The following is a 27,118-nucleotide window of genomic DNA, read 5'->3' as shown; positions in this document are numbered from 1 at the left end:
TAAAATATATTTGGTGTGCTTTTTTCAAATGATATATAAACTTAACGATAATGAAATAACATGCAACTAATGAAAAATAATAATATTTAAGCATCTATGTAAATTGGAAGGGGAATTTGCAACATGCTACTTATATAAAACTTATTTTGTCTATATACACTAAGTACACTAAATTTTATACTATTTTCTAGATGTTTTCTATATTCTATATTTTTTTATCAACAAAAATACGAACGAAACAAAAAACAAAATTAAAGGGTAAATGATATATCTTTAATGTGAGAATAAAAGCTAGAAGGAGGGGGATCAAGAGAATTGGTTTTTGTTTGTCTGATTAGAAACAATAGAAACTAATATTTTTATATAATATATTATATATATCTAGTGCTCTGAACCTAGTATTCGAATCTTTTTTTTTTTCTTCTTTTAGATAAAAACAATTATAATTATTTTTGTATTATTTATATCATAATTTGAAAAAAAAAAATAGTAATATTGATTTTAGAATAATCAAATAGAGTATAAATTTTGCGATAGGAATTAAAACTATAGAACTCACCTGGAAGTTTCTTGGTACGAAATGATGCATTTGTGATCATTGATTTTGATACTATAGGCGCTGCATTTGTTGAGGGTGTCAATGCCACGCTAAGTCCCATTGGGCCATCGCTCGGTTGGCCTGCAAAATTGTTATTAATTTTTGAGTATAATTTTTTTAATTGTTTTGAAACTATGATTTTTTTTCTCTGAAAATACGTAAGTGGCAGTGTCTGAGAAAATGGACCCCTTGTGTGTCAAAAATTGGGTTTTAACTATAAAGATTGTTTTGGTTCCTAAAAGTGTGTAGAATGAGTTATACTTGTGTATACTAAGGTTAGGTTAAGTTAAAGTGGCTGTCCAAGATGGAAACGGACACACTTAGGCCAGTTCAATGGCCCATTGTGATACCTCATGAATCTTGAGGCTTCCTCTTAAGTTCAATGGAACCCGTTTGAGTCCCTTACGAAACGTGAGAGGCTGATTATGCTGATATGATTTAGATCGTTTAGATCCTTAAAGAAGAATTCTCCTAGGTTATTCTTGCCTTTTATAGCTAGAGCAGTATATATACAGAGAAGATGAAGAATTTTTTTCTCCTTTTCCTCGTCCATACAGCTTCTACAAAAGTCATTTGAGAATACGCCTAGTCGCGAGGCATGCTTTCCTATTACACAATGTCCGGTTATGACACCTATTATCGAGCTTATATTGCTTAGGGATATCATCACCTTGTACCTGCCCTACTCACAGCGTCTTGTATTAGCAACAGTTTACTAAAAGGTAGATACATTTTAAGGGCCGATGTTGAATGTGAATGGCAATAGTAGATGATCAATTTCCGAAGAAAATCATCTTCAGTTATGAGACATATTTTCACCTGAGTGTATTCGTCAGTAAGCACAATTGCCACATTTGGACGAATGATAATTGAAGAGTGATTGTGACTGTCGAAATATCAATGCACGGAAAAAGTGACTATTTGGTGCGGTTTATGGGCTGGCGGTATCTTTGGACCGTATATTTTCCAAAATGAGAACGGTCAGGCAAGATCATGTGATTTGACACATTAGACTTCTGCCTTTGGGGTAATTTGAAATAATAAGTGTACGTAGATAAGTAAACAATAATTCAAAAACTAAAGGATCAGATAGTTCAGCACATTAATGGCAAAAAAGCTCAATTATAGCTCAGCGTCATCGAAGATTTGGAACATCGGATGTAGGTGTGTCGTGACGCCATTTGGATGTTCAAATGATAGACATGTGCATTCAAGAGGACACAAGCGTCCACAGGTTTTTTATTCCAAACCCACCCACCACCACTAGCAACTCCTACTCTCACCTCCCCGCGGTGAATATCAGGTGCCTAGTACCTCAACTGGAGAATGGGTTCTAACCCTAGTGAAAAGTTGTTGGGGGCAGCAAACGTGAGAGGGGGAGAGGTGTTGCCACAAAGGCACCTCTCCTAATCCAGACGGCAGCGGAAGAATTCTCGAGATGGAATCAACGGTGGCGTCTACAGTTCCGGTAAGGTTGAACTACTTAGTGAACACCTTATAGGGCTTTTACGACTTATTCGGAGCCCAGGAGCGGTTCATCCGGCGCCCCGTCCTTGGAGTTATACTAAGGATCTGGCCCTCCAGGTTGGGGGTTATGCCGTCGGGGTGACTTCGTAGCCACATAAAAAAATCATGTTTGCGAAGCACCAACAAGCCTCGGATGTGGACGGATTCACTGTTGTGAACCCGCGCAAACGAAATAAGGACAACGAACTTCGGATCTGTACGTGGAATGTTAGGTCCCTTAACAGACCACGTGCAGCCGAACAAAACAATTAGCGGAAGCCCTTATCTGCTTCAAGGCAGATATTACCGCCATCCAAGAAGTGCGATGGGATGTACCGGGCAAACGCAAACTAAAAGACTGCGATGTATACGACAGCGACTGCTACCGAGAACAAAGACAGCGTCTATTTGGGTGTGGATTTGTTGTTGGAACTAGACTCAGGCAAAAAGTCTTGAGTTTCAACAGTGTGAGCGAGCGCATCACGACAATCCGCATCAAGGCTAAATTCGCCAACATAAGCCTTATATGCGCGCATGCCCCAACAGAGGACAAAAATGAAGACACCAAAGACATATTCTTCAAGCTCTTGGACAAGGCTTATGAGCAGTGCCCTGGCTATGACATAAAATTATCTTAGGAGATTTTAACGCCAATCTAGGAAGAGAAGACATCTTTGGTGGCACAATCGGGAGATACAACCTGAGTACATGGAAATCTCTTGATCAATCAACTGTCAACCAGATTGACCACATTGCGATCGACGCACGACACTTCTCCAGAATACAGGATATCCGAACTTTCCGAGGGGATATCCTGGAGGTACGGCTACGGATATCCCGGTCCAAGCCAAATAAGTACTGTGAAAAGTTTCGACGTTAGACGGTTACAATCGCAAGAGACTGCCATGTCTTTTCCGATCGAGTCTTTAGTAACCTTTTAAGGAGTCCTACGCTGCCTGCATTAAGCATTGAAAACCAGAGGCAACATTGCCTTGCAGCCATCAGAGATGCGGCCTCTGAAGTGCTAGGTTTCAGACGGCCACCACAGCGAAACCCCTGGTTTGACGACGAATGCCGGCAAGCGCACGCAGCGAAACAAGAGGCATACAAATCGGTGCTGTACAGAAGGACCAGAGCTGGTCGCGAGCTCTACGAGCAGAAGAGGAGAGAGGAACACCGGCTTCTTAGATGGAAAAAAAAGAGATCATAAGAAGCACGCGATCGAGGAGAAAAAGGGGTGGCACAACAGGAATGCGGTTCGTAAATTTTCCGACTAGGAAAGTCCACTATCGACCAAATATTCACTACGGCAGATCTTGAAAAAAAAACCACGAGCTTCAAAGCCTCGTTTGACAGGATCTATTGGGAAGAGCTCTAAAGAGCAATGTCTGAATGCAGCTGCTCTATCAAGGTCGGAAAAGATCTCACCGATGCATTTGATGTCAAAAAAGGTTTTAGACAAGGCGATGCACTGTCATGCGACTTCTTCAACATCGTTCTGGAAAGAATTGTGCAAAGCTCAACCTTCAACACTAGAGGCACAATCTTCCAAAGGTCCATCCAATTACTCGGATACGCAGATGATATTGACATAATTGGAAGATCAAAGCGTGATGTCAGTGGAGCGTTTTTGAGCATTGCGACGGAAGCGAAGAAGGTCAATGAGGGCAATACCAGGTATATATTGTCATCAAAAAAGGGCATTGAACAACCATATATTGGACAAAACGTTACCATGGACAGCTATAACTTCGAGGTAGTTAAGGACTTTGTGTACTTAGGCACCGCTATAAACACAGACAACGACACCAGCGCTGAAATCAAACGAAGAATAACTCTTGAAAATCGCTACTTCTTTGGACTTAGAAGGCAATTGAGAAGTAAAGTCCTCTCTCGAGCATCTAAAATCACCATCTATAACACACTCATCATCCCGGTTCTCATTTATGGTGCGGAGGACCCTGTCAAAGAAAGATGAGAACGTCTTAGGAGTTAGGACGCTTCGAGAGAAAAATCCCTCGGGTGATTTTTGGTCCGGTACGCATAGATGGAGAATGGAGAAGATACAACGACGAACCGTATGGGCTGTACAGCGACACTGACCTAGTTAACAGAATTAAAGTAAAACGGCTCAACCAACTTGGCGTGCGAAACAGAAAACAAATGTGTGTTTTATTCATAATCAACAGTGAAAGCTCTAGTAACAGAAACATCTCATACGATGTTTTTTTACGACCGTGGATTGAAATTCCATTAATTCTATATTCCCTTAAATTTACACTGCCTTACCCGAATACAGACTGGGACATAGACCTCATGTTAGTAAATTTAATTCTCTTAAGTGAAAAAAAGCTGATCAGAAAACCTTTCATGTTGCTTAATTTTGTTCAAGGTGTGTAGAATATAAAAATAAAAGAATATTACTTAAGGAACTATACAATTAAAATGGTAAAGTATATAACGCTGCAGAAGTACAAGTTTAAAACATCGTCAACATCGGCAGCACCTCTAAAAATGGCGAAGTTTCAGAGGTATTCGCATGAAATAACAATCCTCTCATTTGGTAAAAAGGAAACAAAGATCTTTTTGATGGCGCCGTTTTATATTCTAAACTTAAAAACAAGTGGCGTGGAAAGAAGCTAAGCTAAATACTTAGTGTCAACTTGTGAACCCAAACGAATTATGTAATGATGCATTTTTAAACCTCAAGTGCGCTTTTCTCGAAACCTAATTTTAGCACACCACTGGGCCTCTTTTTTCGGAAACTGCCACATTCAAGTTATAAAAACATTTTTTTTTTAAAGAGGCTTTCTTGTTTTTCTCAGCACAATGTATTTTTCCCAACCACATGCATTTTTTCTTAATTGCAATTATTTTGCTTGAATACGAAATTAACTATATTTAAATAAATACTTATTTACAGAGATACTGCAGAATTTATATGTCAAATTTTAATAAACCAGACGAACAATAGTATTGTGATTAGTGGAAATATAGTTTTCCGTTGGCTTTTTTTGTCGCTGTAGTTTTTGCAATGAAACAATTAAGTTACATTAACTTTCCCAAGGTTTTGGCAGGATTGCTGCCTTCTTCAGGGGAACTTTATTAACACAAACAAATATATTTAATTAATAGTAAATAAAGAACCTCTGCAGAAGGCAGCAAACCCTACCGAAGCGTTGGGAAAGTTAATGTAACTTAATTGTTTCATTGCGAAAACTACAGCGACCAAAAAAGCCTAAGGAACTATACTTCTACTAATCACAATAATTACACAAATTGGTCAATAAATTAACTCGACCAATATTATATCTCCTTCAGTAGTAGAAGATTCTATTTAAAAGTCAATAGCAAACCAAGCTGAAACAAAAAATAATCATTTAAAAGTCTTGCGACTTTGCTAGTAAATAAATGTTTGCCATTTCATCGCTGGAACAATTGTGGTCAATTCCTGGATTAGGTAAACTGCCCAAGATAGATAATTTCTGTAAAAATATCGACATTGACTGCGTACAGTTTTTAATTGAAGCGTCTGTGAAGTCACATTTTTAATTCATTTATATTTGTATAGTTTATAAAGGAACTGGTAAATATTATTTACACATGTTTTTTTACTAGCATAGTATTTCAATGGAAACTATTTATGAGACACGTACAAAACTTCTAAAACATTTATATCGATTAGAATTATATGTATGTGACCTAATTTTGCTACACACTTAGCGCAAACATATAAATGTACACACATGGTTTTAGTTCAGCATAAGTTAGAGACGTTTTTTTTGTTGTTAAAGTTCAAAAATAATTTATTTTTTAACTCACCTGATGGATTTGCATGTAATGAATTCTTAACAGCACTTGTGACCAAAACAACATCAGAATACATTTCAAATATTCCTCTATTATGTATATCCTCTAAAGTTTGTATAGCAATTGTACCAAATCCATTGAACATTGCAAAATAAATTGCATGTACCAATTCAACAAGAAAATTAGATGATAATGGAATTCGCGGTGGGGGTCTCGGCACAAGTACATTTGTTGGATCTGATCCATATGAGGTTCGATGGGCATGACCGGGTTTAGTGAATCCCTGATTGACAATTTGTGATGCCATCCGGCATAAATGCAGCAAAGTATTTTTCTGTGTTAAGCTTAAGTGATGGTTGTAGGAGAATAACAAAGCGGTCATCACTTTCATTCGACTCTGGGCGTTGATTGATTCGATTTGTGAGAAAGGTCCCCATTTTATTTCTCGATTACAATTCTCTTCCCATCGTCGCAGATCTGTTAGGGGAAGATTTTTTTCCTTAAAATGAAAAAAAAAAAAAAAAAAATATATATGATGTTTAGTTTAATTATTATAATTATTTTTTTTTAAATAGAAAAACTTACTTCATGATAAATTGATGCATGTGCCAGTAATGGCAATCGGAATGAAACTACTTTTGGAGTGCCATCTTCAGCGGTTATTTCAGAATTATATATGCATATGAGGAGTGTTTCAACACTCCGACAGCCTTTCTTGTCGCCCATTGCGACTGAGTTGAGATACACGTAAATAAGAACGGGAACAAATTGCATTGGGAATTTTTTCAGTCCATCTTCATTTGATCGATAAAAACTCAGGAATTGGTTACAAATTCCATGAATTAACTGTGAAATAAATATAGAAAATTAGTTAAGCTAATGTAAATTTGCATTGTTTTGTTTTCAGGTACTGGCCAATCCTCTTTAAAAAAAAAGTCAGTCAGCTTCAAATTTCTTATTCTATTTTGTTATAAATATACATAAATATTATTTTAAAATTCATTCTAAATTTGATTGCAACCTCTTGGATAATCGACTTAAACCTTCTCCTCTTAGTTTATTTCTTTTATAAACTCAAGAAATTAAAATGATTGTTGAGTGGTTGCGAAGCACATTTTGGTTTCAAACCATCGAACATTCTGAACCCATCAGTAAACCACCTGATGGCAAGTAATAGATTCAACAAACTAACTCTATCCCGATTTCTAACACCAAGTGCATGTATTTGCCTCAACTTGATCACTCCAGCGGAGATCAGATGTGCCTTCGGAGCTTCGATGTTGATTTGCTCAACATGCCCTAGCAATCTTGACCGTTGAAGACAGTTTACTGCTCGTTTGCTTTTTTCTAAAATGTCGAAGTCATCGGCATATCAAAAATACTGTGTGGATTAGCCGTAGAATTAAGCACCACTATCTGGAGAACTGTAATGAAGTATCAACATGACAGCTCATCACCTTGTCGTAATCCTCTGGTGGTTTTGAAGGTTTCTATTTAATTTCTTTGAATTTTGACGGTGCAGCGAGAAATCTCCAACGTCATTCTGATATCGAAACTTGACATGGCATACTATAGTTCGTCCTTATTGACAATGTCATAGGACATACTATCTCTAAGCAGATCGCATATAAGCTCGATAATAGGTGTCATAACCGGACAGTGTCTAATTGGAAAGCACGCCACGCGACTAGGCGTATACTCAAATGAATGGTCCATTCAATATTAGAATTGTCTCTTGTAGAGTGAGGGAGAATTTTTTAAAATATGAGAATCTCTTGTATCTAAAAATTGAACATACGCTTATAAAATGGAAGCAGTCTTCTTTGGATTTATGATTGCAGAGTGTACAGAACTGTTTGAAATTCCCATTGTATGGTCTACCGTTGAGACATAAGACTTCGCATCTAACTTTGAAAATCAAAGAAATATCTTTGTAGCTTAAAGATTCATTGAAATAGTTATTGTTATTTAGATTAAATTGTAACTGGCTATATAAAATTCGACTTTCTGATTCAATAGCTGTTTTTATAAATTGATTCCGAACCGAGTCTTCCTTAAGCTGGATAATTTTATACATTTTTTCCTTAACATCAAGAATGTTACTTGTATTAATTTGCATATCTTCACCAAATGAAGTGGCAATTCGATGCCATTTGTCATACCACCAGTCTTTGTTCCTTATTTCGTAAAGCAGCATTATTTTGCTCAGTCGCTCATCTGGAAAACCTAAGACTTTAATAATATAATCCGCTTGTAGTTTCAATGTGCTTGTAAATAATTTTGGTAAGCCAGTTTCGAAGTAGATCGCATAGTTCGGCGTGTTGATTGGTAAGTTGAAAATTTGTTTGATGAAACTCCTCTGAAATTTCTCAATTTCCTCATACTCTTCCATTCCCCAAACTTGAGCTGCATAACATAAAGTGGACTTCACAACTGAATTAAAAATTTGGTCTTTGGTAGATAAATATACAAGGTTGTTTGAGAAGATCTTTCTGCATGTTAAGTTTATTAGACTTTGACTGATGTTTTGGCTTTAATGTCAAGGTGCTTACTAAAATTCAGCCGTGGGTTGAGGTTCACTCCAAGATATCTATATTCGTTTGTCACCTCCAAACTTCTTTCTTTGTACTTCCAATTACTTCCAGCTTCAGTCCGATTAAATCGCGAAAAGATCATTATTTTTGATTTTTCTGTATTGATTTCTAATCCCCATTTATCGCAGTATGCAGACAGTCGGTTTATCATCAATTGAAGATTTTCTTTCGATTTCGATAGTATGACCATGTGGTCAGCATAAAGTAAAGCATTTATCCGGATTCCGGCCATTCTAATTCCTCCAGGTAAGTCGTTAACTATGTCATTAATGAATAGTGAAAATAAAAGTGCACTAAGCGGACATCCTTGTTTGACACCAGAATCAGTACTAAACCATTCAGAAAAATGCGCTCCATCCCAGACGTTAGCTTCTGTGTTTGTATACATATTCTTGATGACATGTACAAATCTGGTTGAAACACCGATCTGCGAAAGTTTGTATATTAAAGCTTGCGATTTACCAAATCAAACGCTGCTTTGAAGTCAACAAACATCGAGTAAAGATTCATATAGTATCACAATGGGCCATTCAACTGGCCTAAGTGTGTCCGTTTTCATTTTGGGCAGCCACTTTAACCTAACCTAAACTAATACTTCTACATTTGGTGCAGAGAAGCCGATCACGTTTTTTATGAATCGGGTAAAAGTTCAAGTTCTAACTGTGGGGCATACTTTATTCCGAAACAATTTGTACTACTACTAGTTGCTATATGCTCTTTACCAAACCAAGGCAGATAAATCTCTTACATCTTATTTTTCAGAACAATATACAATATAAGTCCTAAAAATTTCAAAACTATAAATATATACCTAATGAAGCTGAACTATTTATGTCTTGAAAATTGAATTAACAAGAAAGTAGACATTTCAGAAAAAGTTGTTAAGCTGGAGGTTAGCCTTGAAACACTCGCTTGTGTCTTAAATGCAATTTTAATTTTAAAAGCAATATACAAATTTGTATACACCCACTTTTAAGAAAATAAAACTTCCCAATCATTAAGGATAACCATAAGAAAGAATTAAAACTGAAATATCATAACTCACCTCTGGATACTTAAGCCTTTCATTAAATATTGTATATATTGCTTCGGCGATTTCTTGGTTATTTTCGTGCAAACTTGCAAACGATTGCATCTCAGATGGCTGCAGGCTTTCATATTCAGCCAACCAATCTTGAACTATTGCTTCTGCCATGTTGCACTTTTAAATATCACGATGATCTACTGTAAATAGAAAATATAAAAATTAACATTGACACATAAAAATTCCTTATCATTCAATAAGAAACCGAAGAGAAAAAGAAAAAACTACTCGGGGTGAGGTAATCATTCAAAAACACAATGCAAACTGAAAATGAAAACTATGATGATACATCAGAGTAAACTTGAACAGACAACGTTTCTTTGATTAATTGGTGATTCTTTTTAAGGAAGTCCGGAAAATCCGACTTCTTCACCCCGAAATTGACCTTTTGCACTCATTTTTATAATTGAATTGAGAGATACTAGTTTTTTTTTTTTGCTTTAATTTAGCCTTGAAATAGGGCCTCGGCGCTGGTTGGTTGGCCTTTTCCTATCGGTTTTGTATAGTGAAGTGCACTAAGTTGAGTAGTTCTTTATTTTTCACTGAAACTTTGTGAGGTGATGGCAGAAGATAATTTATATTTTTTTCCAATCAATTTGCACTTTGAATGTTGTTTAACTAATTGGAATTGATTTAAATTACCAGCGATATCTTTAAATTGCATAATTAACACAACTTTATCAGACTTCGGATACATACCATACAAAATAAAATTAATGTTGATGTTTTGACGTAACTTCTTTGACTGAAGGCTGGAGTGCAAAATTGATTTTGGCTGGAGTTCAGAAATGAGACTTAGAGGGATATGTTCGTAAGGTAGAAAAATGCCCAAGTCACGCGAAGGTGATATTTTGACAATGAACTAAGAGTGACAGAGCTATTTTTTTTTCATCCTTATACGTTAGACCGTGCGGTAATAAAGTGACAATCAACTTTTAGATAACAAATATAGATATACAAAGAAATGTTGGCTTCAATTTGAATAGGCGGATTTTTGAAGTTGTCATTCTTTAACATTTGACATATTAGAGAGGTAAATTCTTCAACAATTTAATAAATCAATAATACAAAAAATAGCTCTTCATGCCACACAACCAACGAAATCACAATTTTGTAAGAAAAGTTGTAAAAGTGTATGATATAAATTGACCGTCGAGATGTTGTGATTTAACACCTTCAGACTTTTTGTTGATGTTACGCAAAAGACAAGTTTCATTTAAATGATCCCCAAGCTAAAAGATGCAATTCTAGTTATAAAAGATATAAAGCCGAAAATATGTGAATGGGTTATGGAAAATCTCTAAATAGGATATTTTGCTCCAACTTTAGCTGATGTGGTCAATCAGCTGACATCGTTTTTCTTTATCTTTAGAATGAAAAAACATAAACTTATTTCTTTTTTAAACTACTATTTTTTTGTATACAAATTACAGCCTCTTAGGCTAGGCGCGCACATGCAACTTTTTCTAAACCAAATAGTTTGATCGTCAGTTGCCCAAACATCGCGCACATAAGCAACTCCAAAAGTAATCAACGAAATAAAGCAATACACAGAAAACATTTATTCACTATTTCTATCTCATATACACGAAACAAAATAGTTTCAAATTTGTCCTACTCTTTTGCTTATGAAAGAAAAGAGTAGAAACAAATTACAAAATTATATAAAATATATTTTTTGTTAATAAAATGTTCTAGGCATGGATTTTTACGAAATGGCACTGATATGTGCGTTTGAATTAAAAAGAAGGGATAAACATGCAATCAAAAGGCAATATTGGGTTCACCCGTTGAAGTCACAACGCCTTCTAAAAGGACAATTTCAAACAATTTATCTAGACCTCCGCTTTTTTCTACTGCGATGAAAATGAAACATCTTTCAATTTTGCTTTACTTATTTATTTTAAGTGATAGAAATATAATAGATCTTTAGTAACTAACTTTATACTTATATATATATATGGAAAGATACATCAAATAAATGAAATTCTTATCAAACGAATTATAAAATGACCTTATTCATTTATTTATTATTACTTTTAACTTAATAAATAATCGGATTAGAATTTCTTATTTTACATGAATATTTTAGGCCAACTGATTACTGAATCACTTATTTCATCAATCACTTGTGAGGCATAATCAAACTGCTCTTAAGCGTATATGTACGTCCTTCCACAATTGGAGTGGCAGGAAACCCAACTCCAACAACCGCTACCTTACAGAAATTTTGTGTACGACCTACAAAAATAAAATAATAAAATTTATATAATTCACATTTTACAAATAAATAATCAAATAATATTCGACTCAAAGTGAAAGCTTGGGATAACTAATATATTCTAGAAAAGAATTATATTTGTTTATTATAAACCAAACATTTAGCAGACCACCAAGAAAAAAAAAACAAAATATTTAAAAACAATGAATTTGTTTTGGATACGATTGGCACCTATTAATAAATCTTTACCTTTGTTCCAGCAATAAAACCACCAGCACTGCCAAAGCTCCTTTTAAATTTTGCCATTAGAATATCAACATCTTTCGGATCGGAGCCATAATAGTCGACAATACCGCGACCATTTGGCCCCATCGCTACCACACTATGCGTCTCATACAAATACAAATAAGGTTTGTATTTCTTTTTCAATGCAATAACTTCGGACAATCGAACACTCCAACATACTTCACAACGGGGACTGCCTAAAGCCAAGCCGTCTGTTCTGCAACGCTGTTCAAGCATCTTATTTCTTTTAAAGTGAACTCAAATGTCCAACCGTAATCCTTGGTAATGCGATCTGCAAATTGAGAAATTCCAGCAATCTCGGACCTTCCGATAGACATACCCTGAATAGAAGCCCTCGGAGGCATCGTATAGCGTAACATAGCCCTGGAAAAAATGGAATTTCAGACTCAGTCTGTCAGTTCATGAATTTCAAATCGATTCAAATCGTCATCTTACCTCTCGATTATTTTCTTTAGCTACTTTTGGGGCACATATCAATTGATTGATGTAGCCCAATATCATGAGCAGGTAAAAGCCAAGATATACTAGGAAGGCTATGTGTAGAGGAACCTTTTCGAATGAAGATTTGCTCCGATTAGGATCATCATAGAATCCTCCTCTTCCTGATACTGCTGCTCCTGTGGGTGCTTTTCCGTTTCAGTGTTGTTTATGTTACTCTTTATTGTATACATTTCCATTTGCAGTCTGGTTGATAGCATTCGACGGCGACAGCGTTGTTTTACTCTTGACATTCCCATTTGTGAGACGCGAAACTTCATTTGAAATAATTGTGCTAATAATAATAACCATCTCCATTCAGTGCATAAATACATTTGACGTTTAAAAAGAAGCAAATTAAATTATGAAAACAAACTTACGAGGAGGATATATTATTCTGCGCGTATGGAAGTATCCTACTAGCCTCGTCACACTTTAAAGAATCATTCGACTGAAATGCACTAATATATGCATACCAAAGAAACTATTTAGTTGCATGTGCGCGCAGTTACATGTATCATAGTAGGATACATACATTTTTTATGGGTTTAAGCAACTAATAAATTTTCGCAATTTAGAATTAGAAACCAAACAGTTTCGAAACTTATAGTTGCATGTGCGCGCCTAGCCTTAAGCAGCATTCACATGAGCGCGACCAACGAACGACGAATGAATTACAAAATGTGAGTTTGAAGACATATATCCACCTAAATTCTTAACAAACGATAGCAATATAATTTCTATTTGATTTAAAATGCATACTTTTACTTTTCAATATCATATATTAATAAATTGTAGTATCCGTGTCGTGATGGTTATTTCGTTGTGGCACCTAAAGTTTTATTCTGAAAGCGAAATTCTTGTCATGAAAAAGTGCTTTCTCAAATTAACCATTCGAATTCGGCATAGTAGGTCCCCTCTGTCCCTGTAATTACTCGAACACAGAAATCTTTGAGAGTTGTAAGGCACTAGGCCTGGTTCTCTACGGATTGTTGCACCGCCTAATTTATTTATTTTTATATTAATAAATTTAAGAAAACAAATTTATTCGTGGCAAAGTAGTTGATACGAACTGTCAAACTTTATTCGCACTCTACATTATCCACACTCACAACGAATAAAATAACCGCTCGTACTTAACCTAAAAAAATCATTCTTGTTTTATTTTCGGTGGTGAATGGTGTTTGGCTGAGACCGTCACCATCAAACTTCATTCGCGATCGCGACGAATTAAAAACTCTCATGTGAAAGAAATGTCAAAATCGACGAATGCTCTTTCATTCGTTGGTCGTGCTCATGTGTATAGTGCTTTATTGAGAAACTTTACATAAATATTCAGCAACTAAAGGAATATTCAGAAAACTTAAGTTGCATTTCATTTTTTTATATTCTTTTCAAGTTTCCTTTCGAAAGTCCAATTCAATATTTACACACAAATCTGTCAAGAATCCACATTTTACGATTCCCTGAAAGATAAGTTATTTCTTGGCAGAAACCGTAAATTTAAGGAAACATGCTTCGATATTAGCGATTTCGCATTTGGACCCCAGTGCATAGAAAGAATTTTAATTATATTTTTAAATTGAATATCTTGGAATTTAAAGAAAAAAACTGGTATTTAAATTACTGAATATTGGGGTTATCGAATTTTTGTTCAGATAATGTGGTTGAACGCAGCCAATAAAAAGACGAAATTTTCAAACACTTCCTTTCAGAATGACGTTTTTCTATTGTCATTTTTGACACTTATCAACTGTCACTGTCACTGTCCTTGTTCAGTCGTAACAAGATTCATTTTTTTTAGAAAATTAAAATCTTTTTTCCAAAAATGTCGGCCCTAATCCGATTGAATAATCGCGCTGTCTTGCGAAACATCATTGCCCAAACGCGTTCCATCAAAACATCTCCAAAAAACCGTGAAACAGCTGCTGCTTCGCCAACTTTAAATCAAGCCAAAGAAGACACAACCACCAAGAACAAAAATTGGGTTAGCTGGGGATTCGATCACCACGATGAAGCAACCGATCGCAGCTCAACCAAAGCTTCGTTCTTCTTCTCTGTAACATTGTGCATTGTTTGGGGAACATTCTTTTGGGCCTACTCACCCGATAGCAGATACCGTGATTGGGCGCAACGTGAGGGATTCCTCGAGTTGCGTCGTCGCGAGAAAGCTGGACTGGATTTAATAAGTCCTAATTACATTGATCCCAGTGCTATGAATCTGCCATCGGATGAGGAATTGGGAAATACTGAAATCATTATCTAAACGTGAGAAAATAAATGCCTTTACTTCGTGAACACACCGACCTTTGTGGTCGGCCTTCCGATTAATGTATTTCCCTCAGCTTGGTAGTGAATGTTATGTAATTGGATTTTAATTTTAACGAAAAAGCCGAAAAAACACTGTTGAAAAGAATGTATTGCTGGATTTGTAAATAAAAAGTGCAGCTTATGATACATAAACGAATAAGTTTGAATTTTATTTAATGATTATATTTGTTTTAATAAAAAGTATAGAACTACAAATTGGGTTTTTGTAAAGCAATATTTACAATTTTGGAGAAATTAATTTTAGCCTGTGTCCTAACAGGCGCCGTTCGTCGAAAGCAATTTGTGATACGAATGGCAACAAAAAAGTGCTCTAGCGCTCATCCAAACAAAAACATTTTAACCATCAATTGAAGTTCTTGAAAAACGGAGTCTAGTCTGGAACATAGTGTCAATATTTTAATTACCACTGAAGCTATTATAGTTTTTTTACCATTTGTAGTACAAATCTGTTTTAAGGCCGATTAATGCATAGAGTTTGCTTAATGGTGAAAATATTATTGATTAAAATCAGTTATTTTGTATACTGGTATTGATGCTACATTACTGTTAGACCTGCAAACTATCACCATGAATACAATTTTTATTATTACATTTCTTCCGCAGTGATAACACAGATAATTTAGTTTACCGTTAAAGATCTATACGATAGCGTATAAAAGAAGCAAGTGTAAAAAAAAATTGCAAAGCACAGATCTTTATTTTCTAAATACAGTTAAAATAACTTTTGTATCACGCTTAATTTTCGGAAATATAAATTCTCATTAGTTATGAGATGACTTATGAGTTTTCATTTGACTCTATTTGAAGTTTTGAATGTTTTTGTTTTTTGGACGCTGATTGTAGCATAAATATACTAATAGAAAACCTAACTCGAATTTTAACAAAGTATATAAAAATATCCGTTGTACAGTCCCTAGCCATATTATTAGACGCTTTGCAGAATTTTTATAATTATTAGATTATACGCAGTATTCTTAACGTTCAAGAATGGTAAATGGTTACATTTTTATGCAAGATGGAGCTCCATGCCTCACAGCCCGGTCCATCAAAACTTATTTGAGGGAAGAAATTATCCCTCTGTAGGACTGGCTGGAAACAGCCCCTTTGCTATTAAAGCAACAAAATATTGAAAAACATTACAAAAATTAAAAATATTAATTTAAAAAAAAATCTTTAGATCTGTTGCTTCATTTCGGAAGTAGTTTATATTCTGCATACAAAATAATTTAAATGCCTTACAATATTCGAAAACCTGATTTGCCATAAAATCTTAAGTGCGTCTAATAATATGGCCAGGGACTGTATATATCTATAAACTTATTCATACGACGAATTTATTTCAAGAAGGAAATTAAAATTTTATTACGTTTTTGTTTTTAATTTTTTAAAAGCCGTTTTAGCATAAATGCATCAGTGTTCCTTTGTAGGATAAATAAAGAAAAAAAGACAAATCTAGCAAAGTTCGATTTGTAACAGAAAACTGGTTTTGTTTAATTTATTATCCTAAATCGCGTTCTTGATTTGAAACAAAAATTTAAAATCTGTTGACTTTTGAGACTCCACATTATCTAGCTTATATTTAAAAAATAAACTATAAAACTTATAAATCAGCGTGATCTAGTATACCGACGCTCGGTGAGTTGTATAAATCATTGCGAAATAAAGTAGTTCAAGAGGTAAGACACGCAAAAGTACATTTCTACTCTAACCGTCTAGAACTAAAATCGGATAGTCGTAAAATATGGAACAACCTCCGTAAGCTAGGTATAGGCAAACAAAGAAATAATTTTCCAGCTGAATTGAATATTAATGAGCTAAACAGTAAATTTGTTTCTACACCCATAATAACTATAAGAGACCATGTATCTCTTAATACCATACCTCCACCTTCTACAGAAACTTTGTTCAATCTCGATTGTGTGAACGCCTTAGACATAGTTGAAAGTTGCATAAGTATAAAGTGCTGATGATTTGAATCCTATTTTCATTAAAGCTATTCTTCCTTTGCCTCTATCCTATTTTACACATGTAATAAATTCAATCCTTAGGACTGGCATTTTCCCACATCAATGGAAAAAAGCAAAAATAATTCCCATCCCCAAAAACTCGCTTTGCAATGAACTTAGACCAATTTCAATACTTCCATTTCTGTCTAAGGTCTGTGAGAGGATAATGCAAAAACAATTAAGCAACTTCGTCAGTCGCAACAACCTTTTAGTCGATGTTCAATCAGGTTTTCGTTGCCACCATAGCTGTATAACGGCACTAACTAAAATAATTGAAGACATAAGGACTGAACTCGATATTGATAATGTAACTTTTTTAGTCCTATTAGACTTTTCAAAAGCATTCGACATCGTGAATCACTCGATACTTCTGAATAAAATGCGTCACAGGTTCAACATATATTCAGAAGAAACTATTTTCTTCCTTTTTGAATGATAGACAGCAAGCCGTTTTCTTAAATGAAAATCTCTCCGATTTTCTTCCGGTTCAACAAGGAGTTCCTCAAGGATCAATTTTATCCCCCCTTCTATTCTCATTGTATGTGAATGAAATCGGTTTTATTATAAATGAAGCATCAAAACATTTTTATGCCGATGACATTCAAATTTACAAAAGCTGTCCGTTGGGCTTAAGTGACGACTGCGCTTTCACCCTGAACCAAGAACTAGAAAAGATATCCTACTGGGCGTGGTGCAATGGGTTGGTTCTCAACGCAAACAAATGCAAATGCCTGGTTATATCAAGAAAAGAATTAGACTTAACATACTTTCCTTCCATATTTCTAAACCAGAACCTATTAGAATTCGTAAATTCCAGTATAAATCTAGGAGTAATCTTCAATAAACCATTGACCTGGAATGACCACATCAAGCAATTAGTAGGTAAAACTCATGGAACGCTTTGAGCGATGTGGACCGCCCAAAACATCACTCCATTTAAAACCACACTAATGCTTGCAAGGACCTTGGTAATACCTGTTCTCACTCATGGATGCGAATTTTTTTACAACTGCGATTCCATCAGAAAACATAAATTAAACATAGCATTCAATAGTATCATTCGATACATCTTTTGCTTAAGAAGGTACGACCATATTTCACATTTGCAAGAGATTCTGCTTAGTATGCCTTTTAATAACTTCATGAAGCTTCAAACATTAATACTGTTTTTTTAAATCTTGAAAACACGCCAACTAGCTTATCTGTTTGAAAAAAACCAGAATGTCAACATCGAATAGATCGACATCGGTAATTTTGCCACACTTTTCGTGATTGACCTCAGAAGGCAATTTTTTATCGCTGCATGTCGCCTCTGGAACTCACTTCCAACTCATTTGCGGGATATAAGTGATATACATACACTGCCCGACAGCCGATTAGCGCCCCCTATGATTCTTATCTTTGAAGCTTAATATCAGCCAATCAAATAAACCATTTGAAACGAACTTTTTGCCCATGAAAGTTTGTAACATTATCCTCGAAAATAAATGAAAGTTTCGGTACGATCTCAATAAATAACATTTTAACAGAATTTTAAAAAATTAAATAGGAAAAATCATCTTTTTTCCGGTAATTTGATTAGAACCCCCACTTGAAAATGCCAAATAAGATAAGAAAATGGGCAGAGAATACTTCCAAGTTTTTTTTTTTTAATTTGAATTCCTTATATTTACAACTTATTCCTAAAAAAAATAATAATGCGTTGTAAATTTAGAATGAAACAACAACTTGTGTGTGCTACCACCAAGTTCATAGGCTGGAGTTATAGCTATTTCACGGGGACCAACCCGATCATCAGACTCCTTTAGTGGTGCGGGAGGTTTTTTGCTTATGCTTAGCCATTTAGAAAATATAAAAAATATGAAGTGATGCTTTTCCTTGATCACATAAAACAACTTTAAATAGGTCTGCCCATATACCCTGAATTTCCTCCGTAATTTTCTGGCCTTAGAAAAGAAACAAATCGACAGAACAAAGGGTTAAAAAACCCTGAAATTCTCTGTAAACAAAAATCTTAACTTTTAAATCTGTTTATTCTTAATGCTATTCATGCTAATTGTAGTACCCGTGGCATGATAGTTAGTGCGTTGGACTAGAACGGCCCGAAAGGTTGAGGTTATTAGAATTCTCTTGCAGCGTGATTTCGACAAGATTCAGCGATATTGCGACGACTGGAAACTGAAAATAAATGTCCAAAAGTCGGAGACAATTCTGTTCCGGACTCCGTTGGCTGGGGCCACGAGGGATACGTGCAAGAATTGGCGCAAGATGGTCATCGTTGATCTTCATGGGCAGCCATTAGCGAGCAAAAGTGTAGTGAAGTACCTCGGTATCTGGTTAGATCAGTATTTATATTTCGACAGGCATATAAATGCTGCTCTGACCAGAGCCAGAGGAGTCTTTGCTTTGACGAAACGGCTGTTTTATAGCAGTCGGCTTGACCCCAGAGTGAAGGTAATTTGCTACATGGCCCTCATACGGCCAATGATCGTTTATGGTTGTCCTGTGTGGTTCAGCGTTGCCCCTTCCCAGATGGAGAAGTTTCGGGTGTTCGAGCGGCAGTGTTTACGACGCTGTACCGGCTTATATCGAACAGCCGAATCTTCTTATGTGCATTACTATTCCAACGAGGTCCTATACAACGGGGCTCGAATCAACAGAATTGACAATTTCGTGATAAAACTCGTTCGAGGTCACATTGCAAGAGCTATGTCTTCGACCAACAATTTAATTTTCGGGGCGTTCTATCCGAACGACGAGTATTTTGAAAGTGCACGCTTGAGCGGGTTCATTCCACCAGAGGCATTCCTCTTTTTAGACAAATGCGGTCTGATGCAGGATAGATTGGCAGTTCCGTTAATCTACCACGTCAGACGAAGAACCGTGGATAGGCGACTCCTGTACAATCGGGACGTCATGGCACAAGGTGGAGCAGAGCTCCTTCGGTTCAGTAGGGCTGTGTCCGAACGGGACCGAACTGATAGGGTGAAGCAGGAGAACCAGTTTTGGTGGCTTCAATCGGCACTTGATAGTGGGTAGTCGGGATGGGGTTTTAAGCCTTGGCCGGCTTACATACTTGTTTAATAGTATTAGGGTTTAGTTTTAAGTAGAATAGGCATGGTGGCACGAAAAGAAATAGAAAAAAAAAATACAAAAAAAAATAAAAAAATAAAAAAAATAGACAACAAAATATGAAAAACAAAAATGTTAGATAGTTAGATTAGCTGCTGTGGTTGTTCTAGTTTTAAGTAGTTTATAGGTAGAATAGGTAGTTTTAGTTAGTTTTAAGTTTTATTTAAGGACCTTATTTTAAGTAGTTTTTAAGCAAAAGTAAAAAAGGATATTGATATTAGTTTTTTTTTCTCAAACTTTTCTAATAAATACAAAAATAAATAAAATTTAAATTGAAGTAAAATAGATCTTAGGCCCGAAAGGCATTAGTATTAAGTGTTATAGTTTAGCTTAGAGTGTCCGTATGGGACCATTAAGTTAGTTGTAAGTTATGGATAATTAGGCTAGTTTTATGAATTTTTGTCTAGCTTTAAGATAGGTTTAAGAATGAATTAATAAAAATTAATTAAAAAAAAAAAAGTGCGTTGGACTGTCATGCAAGGGGTCTTGGGTTCAATCCCTGCCTGTGCCACCTTAATTTAAAAAAAAAATTAATTTTCGCGGGTACTGCCTCTTGCGAGTAATTGACAAATCCTTCAAGAGTAATTCTTGTCATGAAAAAGTGCTTTCTCAAACTAGCCGTTCGGATTCGGCCTAAAATTGTAGGTCCCTTCCATTCCTGACAACAGTACTCGCACACAGGAATAGTTGAGAGTTGTAAGTCACTAGGCCCTGGTTCACAACGGACTGTTGCGCCACCCCATTTGATTTGATTCATGCTATAATGCTATAACTTTGCCCATCATTGAGATGATCTTCAAAAGTTGTCTAGATCTGGTCTATGTACCTCAGCAATGGAGAGAAGTAAATGTAGTTTTCATTCATAAATCGGGCAAATGTTCGCATGTCAACCCTAAATATCTAAGACCTATTAGCATATCATCATTCATTCTCAAACCTCTGGAACGATAGATTGATATCCATACGTAATATCATTGATAAGAGACTATCGATGTCTCAGCATGTTTACTGCAAAGGGAAATCGGTAGAAACTAGAAATACTCCCTAGAGCAAAAGGAATATACTATGGTGGCCTTCCTGGATATTGAGGACACATTCTAAACGTCGAATCTAACGCTAAAAGCATAATCATCAACTCTAAGTTGTGGGATTTTTGCTGTCAGCAGAGGCACACCGCAAGGTGGTGTTCTGTCCCCTCTCCTGTGGAACTCAGTGGTTAACGAACTACTAATATCCCTTGAGAGGGAAGGCTACATAGTGGTTGCGTATGCCGATGATATTGCTATTGCCGTCACAGGAGAACATCCTAATACACTGACAGACCTCCTTTAAAACGCACTCAATATGCTCACTAGATGGGCTGATCACTGCGGACTTAGTATTAATCCTCAAAAAACGGACGAGGGTCCTTTTTACACGGAAATAATGAAGATCCCAGTAATTGTACCTCCTTCAATAAAAGGTGTACCACTAATTTTTACCAATGAAGCCAAATATCTTGGTCTGATATTGGACAAAAAATTAAGTTGGAAACCTAATATTCAGGAAAGAGTTAAAAAAGCTTCAGTAGCTCTTTTCCTTTGCAAGAAAGCCATAGGAAGCAAATGGGGCTTTCAACCTCGCATAACCTACTGGCTATACACATCGGTCATCCGACCAATACTTATGTACGGGGTTGCACTGGAGAAAGTCACATAATACGACAAACTCAGCAGAGTCCAACGCACTGCATGTCTCTGCATAAGCGAGGCATTGAGGACCACACCCTCAGTAGCGTTAGACACTCTCCTCCATTTGACAACCCTCGACATCTTCAGTAAACAAGTAACAGCGAGTACAGCTATAAGACTCAACGCCTCATCTCAATGGACCAACAACAATGTGGGGCACTCCATCATTTTGAACCTCTTTGGTTCTATACCAAAGTACATAGACTACACTATTCCTAAACCCCTATTTGGAAAAAACTTTCAGGTATCCATTCCATCCAGTGATGAATGGGAAGACAAAAAGCTCCTGGATAACAAAAAAAGTATTCATTTTTATACAGATGGATCCAATAGAAATGAGGGAGTAGTGGTGTGTACTCAGAAAAGCTTAATCTAACCATCTCATTCCGCCTCCCTTATCATTGTAGCGTCTTCCAAGCGGAAATTTTAGGGATCAAAGAGGTTCTTTCCTGGCTAAGATAAATGTGATATCAACTCCTGATATCCGCATCTTCTCTGACAGTCTGGCCGCTATTAAATCTCTTGACGGTATCTCAACCAAATCTCAAACGGCCTTCGATTGTCGATCGTCTCTTATGGAGATGGCGTAGTAATTTAACATTCACCTTTGTTGTGTGCTGGCCACAGAAACATCACAGGAAATTGTACAGCCGATGAACCCGCTAAAAATGGAACCGTGGAGATGGGTATACCTATAGCCAGATGTAAACTTCTGCTAAAAGAAACAGCTCTTACGAAAACAAACTCTAGGTGGCACAATTTACCAACATGCGCAGACACAAAACTCATATGGCCTTCACTGGACCTAAAGCTCTCTAAAGACTTATTGTCTCAAAGCAGACTTCATATTAACTCCCTAATAGGTGTCCTTACGGGACACTGTTTTATAGGCAGACACGCAATACGACTTGGTGTAGCCTCAAATGACTTCTGCAGGAGCTGTATGGACGAGGAAGAAGAGGAATCAATCTCTCACTTTCTCTGCACTTGCCCTGCTCTTCCACTAAGACGCAAACTTCATTTGGGAGACTACACTTTTGATAATTCCAGTGAACTAGCTAAAAAGAATATCAATTATCTTCATCGCTTTATAAAAAGCCGAAAATGGTTCGACTAGTAAGGAGTAATTTTCTAGATTTATGTGGTATCACAATGGGCCTTTTCTTTTACCTAAGTGTGTGGATTCTAAATCCGCAGCCACGTTAACCTAACCTAACCTAATGCTATTCAGCTAAAAATATGGAGCTATACAAAAATAAAACAAAAATATTTTAAAGCAAAACATGAAGAAAAAACATAAAAAGAAATTTTCCTCTAGCATAACAAATTTATTAATATTGCATCTATATAATGTTTGTTTTGATTCTTTCCTTTTGTTTGTTTGTTATTCGCTTGTTTTATTATTTAAGTAATATAGTCTTTAGTTTAGTTTATACATATTATATTATATTATACATTATAACATTTGTTTTTGTTTGTTTATTTTCGAATGATTTAAAATTTATTATACTTTGTAATGAAGGAAAATAAATTGGATATTAATTTACCAAGCTTAAGCTGGGATATGGGACTTAAACGATGTATTCTTGTTTTCTATTCGGTCCCTTGTCTCGATCCATGTCTCCAATAAAAATCATTCTATAATTAATTTTTATTTAGATTTGTTTTTGGATGTTGCCGTTATTTTAAAATACATTGAACCACGTTCAACAAAATAAAAAAGAAAAACAAAAACAAAATACAATCTACCTACAACCGGGTCGATATAGAATTAAGATTATAAAACTCAATTGGAAACGGGTGGATATCCTGAAGTTGGTTGCACGTTCAAGCCCTCGAGCGCCTGTGTGGGTATGGTTGTGTTAACGGTAAGTGGTGGCATACCTGGTAATGAAATCGGGGTGACCACAGATGTTTGCTGTACCTGAGGGTAGGATGCGAATGTCTGCATATAGGGTAAGCTAACGTTCGAAGAATTAGTTTGATAGCTAGTTGGTGGTTGACTTGGGACAGGGTAGTTGTTCGGATTATAGAACTGCGGTTGCTATAACGGCAAAATGATAAGACAAATTTGGTATGGAAATTAATTTAAAAATATTACTTGTTGAGATGCAATGAATGAGTTTGAAGCCGAGGGTGCAGTTGGTTCGTTATATTGTCCGGTCATATTTCCAATCGATGCTGGTGGAGGTACATTTGAAAAAGGTGACTGCTGGGCGAACATCGGAATTTGACTTGGTGGTGGAACTGATGATGGAGCTGGAAAATTTTTAAGGAAATTTAATATTTTCTTCAAACTACTAAACTAAATCAAAACTCACCACCAATGGGATACTGATCTGGAGATTTTTGTAGAACTTGTTGGGGTTGCATTTGTGGTGGAAATTGTGCTGCATTCACATCGCTCGGCTGCTGAAAGAATGTGCTTGCACCGCCGGCAACTTCGGGCATAACTGCACTCACACTTGACGATGGTGGTGGTGGTGGTTGCAAAGCATTTTCGGGAACTGCACCAGTTTCTTCGCTTGCCTTTGGTTGCTCCGCATTAGGTACTGTAGTGGTCGAGGTCGACGACGTTGGTGTTATATGAAGATTCGCCAAATTGCTAATATCGCTTGGAGCTGTTGTTGCCACCGCTGCTGACGTTTGTGCATTGGCATTAGTCGGCGGCAAGGTAAATGCATTTGTTAGAGGCGGTATGTAGGGGAAACTGGGATTAACCGAAGTCGCCTGAGACACTGCCGGCATCGGTTCTGTGGGCCTAGCAGCCTGCAAGGCCACATTAGTGTTGACATTAGCGTCGGGAGTTGGTAATTTTAATGCTGATTTGGTTTCATTCGATACAGCTTGAATAGGAATACGATGGAGGTAGCCAAAGCCGATGCCACAACCCAAACTGCCATCGCCTCCCCATTTGGAGTTCGGTTTCAAAGATACCTCACGACAAGCGTCGTCTTCGACGTTGTACACATAGATTTTCAGAATTTGATTTTCGTGTGTCTCGATCATGGTAAAGAGGTCGTCGGTCTCATGACGAATTGCATCAGCTCCTATGATGTAGTCTGTGAAGGCTCTCAAACCAGCAGCTTCGGCTGGTGACGATGGATGCACTTCGAGGACGTGCCAAACATTTTCGTTTGCACCTTCGAAAGAACAAAATCGAATACTCACACCCAAAAGACCTTGTCCACCCCACGAAGTACTGGGGGTAATGGAAATATCGCGTACGGTTTGGGTTTTGCTGCTGTAAACTGTCATTTTCGTTACTTTGTCAAGGTTTTGCTTGAGAAGTTCCTTTAGGGTGTCATTATCCTGATCTAAACGAGTGTTTCCGATTGCTACTATAAAATCAAAAAAAGCTTCCAGACCAGCTTTTTGTCCCGGTGAGTTGTCTTGAACCTGAAGAGCAAGAAAAAAATTGTATAGACAAATTGTTATTGAACATTTTGGGACATTTTTAAGGTATTCTGATTACCCTTAGAACATGATAGCCTTCGGTACCACCTCCGGGAACTTCTACACTATGTCCGGCACCCATTATTTGTTTATATTTTAAAGTTTTTATACAATTATTTATTAAGAGAATACAAAAAATACGTGGCACTAATTACAAAAATTGAAAATTTCTAGCAAAGTGTATGAGAATGACATTTGCCTTGACAAAACTGACATTTTAGAATAGGGATGACGTTGAATCGGCGTTGAATGGTTTCATTTTTAAAAGTGTATAGTAAAAACAGAAAATATGATCTCCTACTTTGTATGGTACTAACGAGCAATGTGCTATAATTTTTTTAGAATTCCAAATTGATCAATCGATTATTTTTGTCACAATCCGAATCAACAATTTTAAGTCAAATTGTCTGTTTTATTTGATCAGCTAAAAAATATCGTATTTATTTAATTTATATATATAAAAATAATATATATTTATTTAAATTATTTAATAAGGGCTTTTCAAACGGCCTTAATTTTTGGAAGCTGCCACTTTTGAATCTGCCATCATTTTATATTTGAAGAGTAAAACTACGACATTACTAAAGATTATTGAATGAACTATGCACTTTTCAAGTACGCTTTAAAATTATTGAAAATAAATAAAATTAGGTGGCAGAAGAGTCCAATAAGAACTTGGACCTAGTGACTTACAACTCTCAACCATTCCTGTGTGTAAGTTATGCTGTCAGGGATGGAGGGTACCTATAGTTTTAAGCTGAATTCGACGGCTTATTTAAAAAAAAAATTAGGTCGCACAACAGTCCATGAAGAACCAGGGCCTAGTGACTTACAACTCTCAACCATTTATGTGTGCTAGTAATGTTGTCATAGATGGACCTACAGTTTATATGCCGAATCCTAACGGCTAATTTGAGAAAGCAATTTTCATGACAAGAATTACTCTTGAAGGATTTATCAATTCCTCGCAAGAGGCAGTACCCGGGAGAACTTTTTTTGTTTTTTTTTTAAATTAAGGTGGCACAGGCAGGGATTGAACCCAAGACCCCTTGCATGACACTCCAACGCACTAATCATCACGCTACGGGTACTACGGCTTATTTGGGAAAGCAATTTTCCATGACAAGAATTACTCTTGTTAATTTCTCGCAAGAGGAGTTGGCGCAAGCAGGGATTAAACCCAAAACATCTGGCCTGAAAATCCTACGCACAGTCACGCGACAGCTACTACGTGTTGAAATTTTCTTTAAAAATGGCGCTACGTGCCATAGAGGGAAAAATTCGTGATTACGTTTGTCCATATTTTCATTTGGGCCACAAATTAGTGAAAGTTTAGATCTATACCTATGCTTCACTTCCGATTTAAGATAGAATTCGTTTGTGACCTATTTGCAAATTTGTGAATAGGTCTTGGAAATATCCATGAGGAGAAAATGGCGCTGCTACCGTAGTGACAATTTCACTGATATCCTTCCAATTTTAATCACATACATATCTTCCTATTTACAAAGAAATAAGAGTGCAATGATTTCTTTTATTAAAATTCTGAAGCTTTTATTTGAGAAAGACAAGAATTCTATAAATCATTTCTCTTTATCTTTAATTGTAAAAACACGATATAAAATTAATGTTATCTAACCTGTAGCATAATTCTGGCAGCGTATGTTTTTCTGTGTTCACGTCAAACCTGGCTTTTCTTTCAAATTGAAGTTCCATTTTATTGACAGTAAACATATACACTGACAGACAATTTTGTTCTCATATTTTTTAGGACAAAAGTTTGAATGCAAAATGATTCCTGTTTGCGGGTGTTCGAAACAAAATAAACAACATAATCTTTATCATTAGTGTACACAATTCTTATCAG

General features: G+C 36.2%; 3 protein-coding genes across 5 annotated transcripts in view; 1 reads left to right on the top strand and 2 right to left on the bottom strand.

Annotated features, from left to right (window-relative positions):
- The window catches only part of LOC129950133 (hyccin), a 29,967-nt gene extending 19,638 nt beyond the window's left edge, over positions 1–10,329 (bottom strand). The window contains exons 1-5 of one of the 3 annotated variants that reach the window (XM_056061965.1): positions 10,292–10,329; positions 9,554–9,732; positions 6,500–6,760; positions 5,927–6,413; positions 560–679 (exon numbers count right to left, since the gene is read on the bottom strand). In XM_056061965.1, the coding sequence (XP_055917940.1) occupies positions 560–679; positions 5,927–6,413; positions 6,500–6,760; positions 9,554–9,703 (1,018 nt within the window). In that variant the 5' untranslated portion in view covers positions 9,704–9,732; positions 10,292–10,329. The other 2 variants (XM_056061966.1, XM_056061967.1) reach the window with 2 other exon arrangements.
- Positions 10,330–14,340: 4,011 nt separating this feature from the next.
- LOC129949748 (NADH dehydrogenase [ubiquinone] 1 beta subcomplex subunit 11, mitochondrial) lies at positions 14,341–15,066 on the top strand. The gene has a single exon (XM_056061383.1). The coding sequence runs from the start codon at positions 14,425–14,427 to the stop codon at positions 14,860–14,862; it is 438 nt and encodes a 145-aa protein (XP_055917358.1). The 5' UTR covers positions 14,341–14,424; the 3' UTR covers positions 14,863–15,066.
- Positions 15,067–23,064: 7,998 nt separating this feature from the next.
- LOC129951342 (Golgi reassembly-stacking protein 2) lies at positions 23,065–25,439 on the bottom strand. Its single transcript, XM_056063439.1, has 4 exons — positions 25,271–25,439; positions 24,117–25,194; positions 23,897–24,054; positions 23,065–23,839 (listed from the first exon to the last, which is right to left on the bottom strand). Exons 1-4 carry the CDS (start codon positions 25,331–25,333, stop codon positions 23,582–23,584), a joined length of 1,557 nt encoding a protein of 518 aa, XP_055919414.1. The 5' UTR covers positions 25,334–25,439; the 3' UTR covers positions 23,065–23,581.
- Between the last annotated feature and the right edge of the window lie 1,679 nt (positions 25,440–27,118).

This window comes from Eupeodes corollae, chromosome 3 (genome assembly GCF_945859685.1).
Source record: "Eupeodes corollae chromosome 3, idEupCoro1.1, whole genome shotgun sequence".
NCBI lineage: Eukaryota > Metazoa > Arthropoda > Insecta > Diptera > Syrphidae > Eupeodes > Eupeodes corollae.
The sequence above is the reverse complement of the archived record's forward strand: the minus strand, read 5'-3'. Positions and strand labels throughout refer to the sequence as shown.

Coding starts and splice junctions, on each gene's coding strand:
- LOC129949748 (XM_056061383.1), top strand. CDS start 14,425: ATGTCGGCCCTAATCCGATTGAATAATCGCGCTGTCTTGCGAAACATC.
- LOC129951342 (XM_056063439.1), bottom strand. CDS start 25,333: ATGGGTGCCGGACATAGTGTAGAAGTTCCCGGAGGTGGTACCGAAGGC. Junction 24,055..24,116: donor AGATCAGTATCCCATTGGTG/GTGAGTTTTGAT, acceptor AAAATTTTCCAG/CTCCATCATCAGTTCCACCA. Junction 23,840..23,896: donor CATTCATTGCATCTCAACAA/GTAATATTTTTA, acceptor TTGCCGTTATAG/CAACCGCAGTTCTATAATCC.